This window comes from Oncorhynchus masou, chromosome 18 (genome assembly GCF_036934945.1).
Source record: "Oncorhynchus masou masou isolate Uvic2021 chromosome 18, UVic_Omas_1.1, whole genome shotgun sequence".
Classification (NCBI taxonomy): domain Eukaryota; kingdom Metazoa; phylum Chordata; class Actinopteri; order Salmoniformes; family Salmonidae; genus Oncorhynchus; species Oncorhynchus masou.
Window position 1 is genome coordinate 76,042,124 of NC_088229.1, and position 11,807 is coordinate 76,053,930.

The 11,807-nt window shown below is 38.8% G+C and overlaps 1 protein-coding gene across 1 annotated transcript in view; it reads right to left on the reverse strand.

Moving 5' to 3' along the window:
• LOC135503795 (BTB/POZ domain-containing protein 3-like) overlaps positions 1-11,019 on the reverse strand; it is a 33,749-nt gene extending 22,730 nt beyond the window's left edge. Inside the window, exons 1-2 of the mRNA XM_064921933.1 lie at positions 9,647-11,019; positions 928-1,018 (exon numbers count right to left, since the gene is read on the reverse strand). Coding sequence (XP_064778005.1) covers positions 928-1,018; positions 9,647-9,990 — 435 coding nt within the window. The 5' untranslated portion in view covers positions 9,991-11,019. The remainder of the gene's footprint in view (positions 1-927; positions 1,019-9,646) is intronic.
• Positions 11,020-11,807: the final 788 nt, after the last annotated feature.

Sequence of the window (11,807 nt, forward strand, 5' to 3'; positions counted from 1 at the left end):
AGTAATGATACTAACAGTAATGATACTAACAGTAATGATATTAATGATACTAACAGTAATGATATTAATGATACTAACAGTAATGATATTAATGATACTAACAGCAATGATATTAACAGTAATGATACTAACAGCAATGATACTAACAGTAATGATATTAATAATACTAACAGTAATGATACTAACAGTAATGATATTAATGATACTAACAGTAATGATACTAACAGTAATGATACTAACAGTAATCATATTAATGATACTAACAGTAATGATACTAACAGTAATGATACTAACAGTAATCATATTAATGATACTAACAGTAATGATACTAACAGTAATGATATTAATGATACTAACAGTACTGATACTAACAGCAATGATATTAATGATACTAACAGCAATGATACTAACAGCAATGATACTAACAGTAATGATACTAACAGCAATGATATTAATGATACTAACAGCAATGATACTAACAGCAATGATACTAACAGTAATGATACTAACAGTAATGATATTAATGATACTAACAGTAATGATATTAATGATACTAACAGTAATGATATTAATGATACTAACAGTAATGATACTAACAGTAATGATATTAATGATACTAACAGTAATGATACTAACAGTAATGATATTAATGATACTAACAGTAATGATATTAATGATACTAACAGTAATGATACTAACAGTAATGATATTAATGATACTAACAGTAATGATATTAATGATACTAACAGTAATGATACTAACAGTAATGATATTAATGATACTAAAAGTAATGATACTAACAGTAATGATATTAATGATACTAACAGTAATGATATTAATGATACTAACAGTAATGATATTAATGATACTAACAGTAATGATATTAATGATACTAACAGTAATGATATTAAGGATACTGGCCCTTACCCTGTGTCCTGGTAGTCTCTGCGTCCCTCCTGTTTGTCCAACCACAAAGTGAACGTCGGCCATCAACTCATTGTTGAACATCACAGAGTTCCTGAGAAACAGATCAGAGAATGATTGAAGGACTTCATTGGACAGAGTAGTAACCTGTTCGATATTTTAAGTCAACCCCTAATATATTGCAGGGCGACAGAGAGAAAGGTTGTGTCAGGGGATCTTTGATCGTACTGTCACTGTTTTGATCGAATCTGTCACATAGAGTACTATCTAGATTGAGAGAGAGAGGGAAAGAGAAAGGGGGGAGAGAGAGAGAGAGGGAAAGAGAAAGGGGGGAGAGAGAGACAGTGAGAGAGAGAGATAGAGAGAGATAGAGATAGAGAGAGAGAGATCTCAAGAGAGGGATTGACAAGGACAATTAAAAATGGAATTAAATAAATCAGTGAGAATCAATCTGAAAAAGGTAACTCCTACTCCTACACGGATGTATAGCCACAGGCAATCACATTCAATCTCACACAATTTAATTTCAGAAACTGAATTGACTACATGGCCTCTACTTTGTTCTGTTGCTCAGGAGAAAACAGAAGAACTCTGGATGCAGCTGTTAAATGGTCTACTAGCTTTTGGCAAGAATTCAATACTCGGTTAATTACAACTCTTTAGCTTACAGAGATGGGAATCATTCCTCACATTAACACCCCTTAATGCAGAATTCATCACATTGGAAAGAATATAACGAATGTCATTACCCGATTGCCAACTTGAGTGTATCAGAGTATGATCGCTGATCCAAGATCAGTTTTGCCTTATAAATCATAATGAATAAGAGAGCGGATCTGATCCTAGATCACCTACTCTGAGAGTCTTTATGACCTGATCCTAGATCACCTACTCTGAGACTCTTTATGACCTGATCCTAGATCAGCTACTCTGAGACAATGTATGACCTATCCTAGATCAACACTCCTACTCTGAGACTCTATATGACCTGATCCTAGATCAACTACTCTGAGACACTTTATGACCTGATTCTAGATCAGCTACTCTGAGACTCTTTATGACCTGATCCTAGATCAGGCTCTAGAGGAGAGTACCCAGGATGGTCTGGGCTCTAGAGGACAGTACTCAGGATGGTCTGGGCTCTAGAGGAGAGTACCCAGGATGGTCTGGGCTCTAGAGGAGAGTACTCAGGATGGTCTGGGCTCTAGAGGAGAGTACCCAGGATGGTCTGGGCTCTAGAGGAGAGTACTCAGGATGGTCTGGGCTCTAGAGGAGAGTACCCAGGCAGGTCCTGGCTCTAGAGGAGAGTACCCAGGCAGGTCCTGGCTCTAGAGGAGTATAACAAGGCTGGTCCTGGCTCTAGAGGAGAGTATCCAGGCTGGTCCTGGCTCTAGAGGAGAATACCCAGGCTGGTCCAGGCTCTGGAGGAGAGTATCCAGGCTGGTCCTGGCTCTAGAGGAGAGTATCCAGGCTGGTCCTGGCTCTAGAGGAGAATACCCAGGCTGGTCCAGGCTCTGGAGGAGAGTATCCAGGCTGGTCCTGGCTCTAGAGGAGAGTATCCAGGCTGGTCCTGGCTCTAGAGGAGAGTATCCAGGCTGGTCCTGGCTCTAGAGGAGAGTATCCAGGCTGGTCCTGGCTCTAGAGGAGAATACCCAGGCTGGTCCAGGCTCTGGAGGAGAGTATCCAGGCTGGTCCTGGCTCTAGAGGAGAGTATCCAGGCTGGTCCTGGCTCTAGAGGAGAGTATCCAGGCTGGTCCTGGCTCTAGAAGAGAGTACCCAGGCTGGTCCAGGCACTAGAGGAGAATAACCAGGCTGGTCCTGGCTCTAGAGGAGAGTATCCAGGCTTGTCCAGGCTCTAGAGGAGAGTATCCAGGCTTGTCCAGGCTCTAGAGGAGAGTACACATGCTGGTCCTGGATCTATAGTAGATGCTCTCTCAGTCCGAGTTAAAATATGACTGCCTGTGCGTGGGTCTACAAGATGATGATTCCTGTACAGCCTCTGGTACACAGTTACTGTACCTATCTCACTCATATAGTAGTGTACAACGCTGTTCTGGGTTGAGAGCCCCCAAACTGAGCTCTGGACGTTGAAGTCAGATCCATTATGTTTTTCATTCTTCCTCTCATATAAGGGACTGATTAAGACCACCAGTACTACAGACTTCGTGGGGTAAGTTGTGAATACACCTGCTCTACCAAATGCTGAGGTTACATTACAGTATGATTCCCTGGTCTGTGTTCTAGAAGATGTTGAGGTTACATTACAGTATGATTCCCTGGTCTGTGTTCTAGAAGATGTTGAGGTTACATTACAGTATGATTCCCTGGTCTGTGTTCTAGAAGATGTTGAGGTTACATTACAGTATGATTCCCTGGTCTGTGTTCTAGAAGGTGTTGAGGTTACATTACAGTATGATTCCCTGGTCTGTGTTCTAGAAGATGTTGAGGTCACATTACAGTATGATTCCCTGGACTGTGTTCTAGAAGATGTTGAGGTTACATTACAGTATGATTCCATAGTCTGTGTTCTAGAAGATGTTGAGGTTACATTACAGTATGATTCCCTGGTCTGTGTTCTAGAAGATGTTGAGGTTACATTATAGTATGATTCCCTGGTCTGTGTTCTAGAAGATGTTGAGGTTACATTACAGTATGATTCCCTAGTCTGTGTTCTAGAAGATGTTGAGGTTACATTACAGTATGATTCCCTAGTCTGTGTTCTAGAAGATGTTGAGGTTACATTACAGTATGATTCCCTGGTCTGTGTTCTAGAAGATGTTGAGGTTACATTATAGTATGATTCCCTGGTCTGTGTTCTAGAAGATGTTGAGGTTACATTACAGTATGATTCCCTGGTCTGTGTTCTAGAAGATGTTGAGGTTACATTACAGTATGATTCCCTAGTCTGTGTTCTAGAAGATGCTGAGGTTACATTACATTATGATTCCCTGGTCTGTGTTCTAGAAGATGTTGTGGTTACATTATAGTATGATTCCCTGGTCTGTGTTCTAGAAGATGCTGAGATTCTGTTATAGTATGATTCCCTGGTCTGTGTTCTAGAAGATGTTGAGGTTACATTACATTATGATTCCCTGGTCTGTGTTCCAGAACATGTTGAGATTCTGTTACAGTATGATTCCCTAGTCTGTGTTCTAGAAGATGTTGAGGTTATATTACAGTATGATTCCCTGGTCTGTGTTCTAGAAGATGTTGAGTTTACATTACAGTATGATTCCCTGGTCTGTGTTCTAGAACATGCTGCGATTCTGTTATAGTATGATTCCCTAGTCTGTGTTCTAGAAGATGTTGAGGTTACATTACAGTATTATTCCCTGGTCTGTGTTCTAGAAGATGTTGAGGTTACATTACAGTATGATTCCCTGGTCTGTGTTCTAGAAGATGTTGAGGTTACATTACAGTATGATTCCCTAGTCTGTGTTCTAGAAGATGTTGAGGTTACATTACAGTATGATTCACTGGTCTGTGTTCTAGAAGATGTTGAGGTTACATTATAGTATGATTCCCTGGTCTGTGTTCTAGAAGATGTTGAGGTAACATTACAGTATGATTCCCTGGTCTGTGTTCTAGAAGATGTTGAGGTTACATTACAGTATGATTCCCTGGTCTGTGTTCTAGAAGATGTTGAGGTTACATTACAGTATGATTCCCTAGTCTGTGTTCTAGAAGATGTTGAGGTTACATTACAGTATGATTCCCTGGTCTGTGTTCTAGAAGATGTTGAGGTTACATTACAGTATGATTCCCTGGTCTGTGTTCTAGAAGATGTTGAGGTTACATTACAGTATTATTCCCTGGTCTGTGTTCTAGAAGATGTTGAGGTTACATTACAGTATGATTCCCTGGTCTGTGTTCTAGAAGATGTTGAGGTAACATTACAGTATGATTCCCTGGTCTGTGTTCTAGAAGATGCTGAAGTTACATTACATTATGATTCCCTGGTCTGTGTTCTAGAAGATGTTGAGGTTACATTATAGTATGATTCCCTGGTCTGTGTTCTAGAAGATGTTGAGGTAACATTACAGTATGATTCCCTGGTCTGTGTTCTAGAAGATGCTGAGGTTACATTACATTATGATTCCCTGGTCTGTGTTCCAGAACATGTTGAGATTCTGTTACAGTATGATTCCCTAGTCTGTGTTCTAGAAGATGTTGAGGTTACATTACAGTATTATTCCCTGGTCTGTGTTCTAGAAGATGTTGAGGTTACATTACAGTATGATTCCCTGGTCTGTGTTCTAGAAGATGTTGAGTTTACATTACAGTATGATTCCCTGGTCTGTGTTCTAGAACATGCTGAGATTCTGTTATAGTATGATTCCCTGGTCTCTGTTCTAGAAGATGTTGAGGTTACATTACAGTATGATTCCCTGGTCTGTGTTCTAGAACATGCTGAGATTCTGTTATAGTATGATTCCCTAGTCTGTGTTCTAGAAGATGTTGAGGTTACATTACAGTATGATTCCCTGGTCTGTGTTCTAGAAGATGTTGAGGTTACATTACAGTATGATTCCCTGGTCTGTGTTCTAGAACATGCTGAGATTCTGTTATAGTATGATTCCCTGGTCTCTGTTCTAGAATATGTTGAGGTTACATTACAGTATGATTCCCTGGTCTGTGTTCTAGAAGATGTTGAGGTTACATTACAGTATGATTCCCTGGTCTGTGTTCTAGAACATGCTGAGATTCTGTTATAGTATGATTCCCTAGTCTGTGTTCTAGAAGATGTTGAGGTTACATTACAGTATGATTCCCTGGTCTGTGTTCTAGAAGATGTTGAGGTTACATTACAGTATGATTCCCTGTTTGTGTTCTAGAATATGTTCAGATTCTGTTATAGTATGATTCCCTAGTCTCTGTTCTAGGAGATGTTGAGGTTACATTACAATATGATTCCCTGTTTTCTGTTCTAGAAGATGTTGAGGTTATATTACAGTATGATTCCCTGGTCTGTTTTCTAGAATATGTTGAGGTTACATTACAGTATTATTCCCTGGTCTGTGTTCTAGAAGATGTTGAGGTTACATTACAGTATGATTCCCTGGTCTGTGTTCTAGAACATGCTGAGATTCTGTTATAGTATGATTCCCTGGTCTCTGTTCTAGAAGATGTTGAGGTTACATTACAGTATGATTCCCTGTTTGTGTTCTAGAATATTTTGAGATTCTGTTATAGTATGATTCCCTGGTCTCTGTTCTAGGAAATGTTGAGATTCTGTTACTGTATGATTCCCTGGTCTCAGGGAAAGTGTAAATATCCTAAAGGAGCTAGTGAACATGAGTAAGTTAGTGTCACCTACTTCTGTAGCATATGAGTTAGTTAGTTAGTTAGTTAGTTAGTTAGTTAGTTAGTTAGTTAGTTAGTTAGTTAGTTAGTTAGTGTCACCTACCTCTCTAGTATATGGTATAGTTAGTTAGTGTCATCTACCTATTAGGTATATGGGTTAGTTAGTTAGTTCCAAAGTTAGTGCCACCTACCTCTCTAGTACATGAGATAGTTATTTAGTTAGTTAGTGTCACCAATCTCTCTAGTATATGAGTTAGTTAGTTAGTTAGTTAGTTAGTTAGTTAGTTAGTTAGTTAGTTAGTGTCACCTTTCTCTCTAGTTGATGACTTCGTTAGTTAGTGTTCCCAACTGTCTAGTGTATGAGTGTGCTAGTTAGTCAGTTAATTGTTCAGTTAGTTAGATAGTTTGGTATTTAGTGTCACCTACCTCTCTAGTTAATTACTTACTTAATGACTTACTTTCTTAGTTAGTTAGTCAGTGTTACCTACCTCTCTAGTATATGAGTTAGTTAGTGTCACCTACCTCTCTAGAATAGGGGTTAGTTAGTTAGTTAGTTAGTTATTTAGTTAGTTATTTAGTTAGTTAGTTAGTTGGTTAGTTAGTTAGTTAGTTAGTTAGTTAGTTAGTGTAACCTAACTTGCTAGCATATGGGTTAGTTATGGGTTAGTTAGTTAGTCTCACCTACCTCTAGTATATTAGTTAGTTAATGATTTTGTTAGTTAGTGTAACCTACCTCTCTAGTATACGACTTAGTTAGTGTCACCTAACTCTCCAGTAAATGAGTTAGTTTGTTAGTGTAACCTACCTCTCTAGTATATGAGTTAGTTAGTTAGTTAGTTAGTTAGTTAGTTAGTTAGTTACTGTCACCTACCTCTCTAGAATAGGGGTTAGTTAGTTAGTTAGTTAGTTAGTTAGTTAGTTAGTTAGTTAGTTGGTTAGTTATTTATTTAGTTGGCGTCACCTACCTCTCTAGAATACGAGTTAGATAGTTAGTCACCTACCTCTAGAGTATATGAGTCAGTTAGTGTCACCAAGATCTCTAGTATATGAGTTAGTTAGTTAGTGTTACCTATCTCTCTAGTATATGAGTTAGTGTAACCTAACTTGCTAGCATATGGGTTAGTTATGGGTTAGTTAGTTAGTCTCACCTACCTCTAGTATATTAGTTAGTTAATGATTTTGTTAGTTAGTGTAACCTACCTCTCTAGTATACGACTTAGTTAGTGTCACCTAACTCTCCAGTAAATGAGTTAGTTTGTTAGTGTAACCTACCTCTCTAGTATATGAGTTAGTTAGTTAGTTACTGTCACCTACCTCTCTAGAATAGGGGTTAGTTAGTTAGTTAGTTAGTTAGTTAGTTAGTTATTTAGTTAGTTATTTAGTTAGTTAGTTGGTTAGTTATTTATTTAGTTGGTGTCACCTACCTCTCTAGAATACGAGTTAGATAGTTAGTCACCTACCTCTAGAGTATATGAGTCAGTTAGTGTCACCAAGCTCTCTAGTATATGAGTTAGTTAGTTAGTGTAACCTACCTCTCTAGTATGAGTTAGTTAGTTAGTGTTACCTACCTCTCTAGTATATGATTTAGTGTAACCTAACTTGCTAGCATATGGGTTAGTTATGGGTTAGTTAGTTAGTCTCACCTACCTCTAGTATATTAGTTAGTTAATGATTTTGTTAGTTAGTGTAACCTACCTCTCTAGTATACGACTTAGTTAGTGTCACCTAACTCTCCAGTAAATGAGTTAGTTTGTTAGTGTAACCTACCTCTCTAGTATATGAGTTAGTTAGTTAGTTAGTTAGTTAGTTAGTGAGTTAGTTAGTTATTTACTGTCACCTACCTCTCTAGTATATGATTTAGTTAGTTAGTGTAACCTACCTCTATAGTATATGAGTTACTTATGTAGTTAATTAGTGTCAACTACCTGTCTAGTATATGAGTTAGTTAGTTAGTGTCACCTACCTGTCTAGTATATTAGTTTGTTAGTTAGTTAGTGTCACCTACCTCTCTAGAATGGGGGTTAGTTAGTTAGTTAGTTAGTTAGTTAGTGTCACCTAACTCTCTAGTATATGGTATAGTTAGTTAGTGTCACCTACCTATTAGGTATATGGGTTAGTTAGTTAGTTAGTTCCAAAGTTAGTGCCACCTACCTCTCTAGTATATGAGTTAGTTAGTTAGTTAGTTAGTTAGTTAGTTAGTGTCACCTACCTCTCTAGTATATGGTATAGTTAGTTAGTGTCACCTACCTATTAGGTATATGGGTTAGTTAGTTAGTTCCAAAGTTAGTGCCACCTCCCTCTCTAGTATATGAGTTAGTTAGTTAGTTAGTTAGTTAGTTAGTTAGTTAGTTAGTTAGTTAGTTAGTTAGTGCCACCTCCCTCTCTAGTATATGAGTTAGTTAGTTAGTTAGTTAGTTAGTTAGTTAGTTAGTTAGTTAGTTAGTTAGTTAGTTAGTTAGTTAGTTAGTTAGTTAGTTAGTTAGTGTCACCTACCTCTCTAGTATATGGTATAGTTAGTTAGTGTCACCTACCTATTAGGTATATGGGTTAGTTAGTTAGTTCCAAAGTTAGTGCCACCTCCCTCTCTAGTATATGAGTTAGTTAGTTAGTTAGTTAGTTAGTTAGTTAGTTAGTGCCACCTCCCTCTCTAGTATATGAGTTAGTTAGTTAGTTAGTTAGTTAGTTAGTTAGTTAGTTAGTTAGTTAGTTAGTTAGTTAGTTAGTTAGTTAGTGTCACCTACCTCTCTAGTATATGGTATAGTTAGTTAGTGTCATCTACCTATTAGGTATATGGGTTAGTTAGTTAGTTCCAAAGTTAGTGCCACCTCCCTCTCTAGTATATGAGTTAGTTAGTTAGTTAGTTAGTTAGTTAGTTAGTTACTTACTTACTTAGTTAGTTAGTTAGTTAGTTAGTTTCACCTACCTCTTTAGTATATGAGTTAGTTAGTTAGCTAGTTAGTTAGTTAGTGTCACCTTCCTCTCTCATATATTAGGGTAGTTAGTTAGTGTCACCTATCTATCTAGTATATGAGTTAGTTAGTTATCTAGTTAGTGTCAACTACCTCTATGGTATACGAGTTAGTTAGTTTTACCTACCTATTAAGTATATGAGTTAGTTAGTTAGTTAGTTAGTTAGTTAGTTAGTTAGTTAGTTAGTTAGTTAGTGTGACCTACCTCTCTTGTATATGAGTTAGTTAGTTGGTTAGTTAGTTAGTCAGTCCGTCAGTTAGCTAGTTAGCTAGTTAGTTAGTTCACCTTCCTCTCTCATATATTAGGGTAATTAGTTAGTTAGTTATCTAGTTAGTGTCACCTACCTCTCTAGTATGTGTATTAGTTAGTTTTTTTCAACTATATATCTATTATATGGGTTAGTTAGTTTGTTAGTTAGTTACTTGGTTAGTTAGTTAGTGTCACCTACCTCTCTCGTATAGTAGAGTACAGCCCCTGCCAGTTACAGTTCTGAATGGTATTGTTATTATTCAGGTTCTGTTGTTGGTACTCCTGCACTGTGGCCGACGACCCTCCACCCTGCTTCTTAGCGCTGGGGAATATATCTGCTGCCATCTTCTTCTTCTTCTTCTTCAGGGTAATGATCTCGTAGCACACCGGCGGCAGCTTGGACCCGGTACTACCCCCGGAGGCGCCGCCGACGTTAACTGTCTTTTTGGAGCTCTTAGAACTCGCCGACTTGCTCTTGACTGACTCTGGGAGCATCAAGAGGAAGGTCAGACATTTCATTTTCCGGTCCTTGGCATCGACCATGAGTGTGTTGTTCTGCAGAGCAGTGGGAGAGTATGCAGAGAAAAGACATCAACTGGCAGAGTAGAAGTGGAAGAGGAGGACAGAGGTGCCGAGGAGGGGGAGAAGGAGGATGCTCAGACAGGACAGTGGTATCAGAGAGTTGTGCAGTAGCAGAAAAACAGCAGCAACAACGAGCAACGAGCTCAGTTCGTCAGTCAGTCAAAAAAAATACTTGAGTAGGAAATCAGTCAGTAAGAATGTGTCAGACATTGAGAAATCCTCTCCTACTCCAAATGTGTCTTCAGTAGCAGAATGAGAGAGTAGTGCAGAGAAACCAGCTCAGAAACACCCCTGTACTCCTACTGAATGATTGACTCAGCTTTTAGGGAGCAAACAGTCCCAGTACGGGTTATCCTTCTTTCGCCTTGACTTTTTTCTGAATATAGACAGAATCCAACGTTTTTTTCCGAAGAGAAACAGGAACAATCTGACAATCCAATGGATGATCCTGACGTTTCCTTTTACCTACTTTTCCTTTTTTAAGTTTGATCTTTGTGACAGACGATGTTTGTCCCAGATAACGTACCAATGATGTCCTTATTGAAATCACTCTTCGCCGCTCTCTCCTCCTCTCCTCTGCTGTGCGCTGGTGTGACAGCCTAGAGATTTAGTGGAGATGCAGTGGTCCTGAGGCAGACAGCCTGTTCTTTTTCTCTTCCTCTTCCTCTCTCTCTCTCTCTGTCTCTCTCTGTCTGTCTCTGTCTCTGTCTCTCTCTCTGCCTCTGTCTCTTTCTCTCTCTCTCTCTCTCTCTCTCTCTCTCTCTCTCTCTCTCTCGCTCTCTCTGTCTCTCTCTCTGCCTCTGTCTCTTTCTCTCTCTCTCTCTCTCTCTCTCTCTCTCTCTCTCTCTCTCTCTCTCTGTCTCTCTTTCTCGCTCTCTCTCTGTCTCTCTCTCTCTCTCTCTCTCTCTCTCTCTCTGTCTCTCTGTCTCTCTCTCTCTCTCTCTCCGTTTCTCAGCTCCTGTCTCTCCGGTCTCTGGCTCCTCTCCCCACCTCCTGTATTCTGCTGACTACAGCGGATGAATGGATGAGCACAGAAAAGAGGAGAGAAGAGAGAGAAAACTAGAGAAATCCCCCCCCCCCATCAAACGGCACAAGGCATCCTCCGCAGCCTCGGCCAATAGGCACGCTCAGGCCTCCTGATTGGCTGCAGCTGAGTGCTGTACCTACTAGGATATGCTAAGTGAACTCCTTCTATTAAAGTGACAGCCATGGCCCCTAATAATGATACACTATTTGGCTGCACCCTATTCCCTATTTAGAGCTCTGATCCTATCTAATGTAGTTTATAGTGAATAGGGTGACGTTTTGGACGAGAACACATACAACATATTCATATACTGTTTTATTTACATACTCTGTTTTAGCTTCACTCTAAACTTCAAGCATTCTGCTTCTCCCACATCTGTATTTGATATTGTAAATATTGTAAATACAAAAAAAGGGCAATGCTAATTTCTAAGCGTCTTAGTAAGGGTGGAATTTGCTTTAAAAAGAATTCAGTCACACACATGTTAATACAGTATATTTACATAGTTAGGGACATTTGAAGAAAGGTTGTTTAATTGTAGGATTGTTCGTTTGTGTGATATAATAATTGGTTATTTACTACTATAATTATTATATCTGTATTTATAAGGAGCCAATGTCACTGCAGGTAATTCTTCTTTCTTTCTTTCTTTTTTCTTTTATTTTACCTTTATTTTATTAGGCAAGTCAGTTAAGAACAAATTCTTATTTTCAATGACGGCCTGGGAACAGTGGGTTAACTGCCTGTTCAG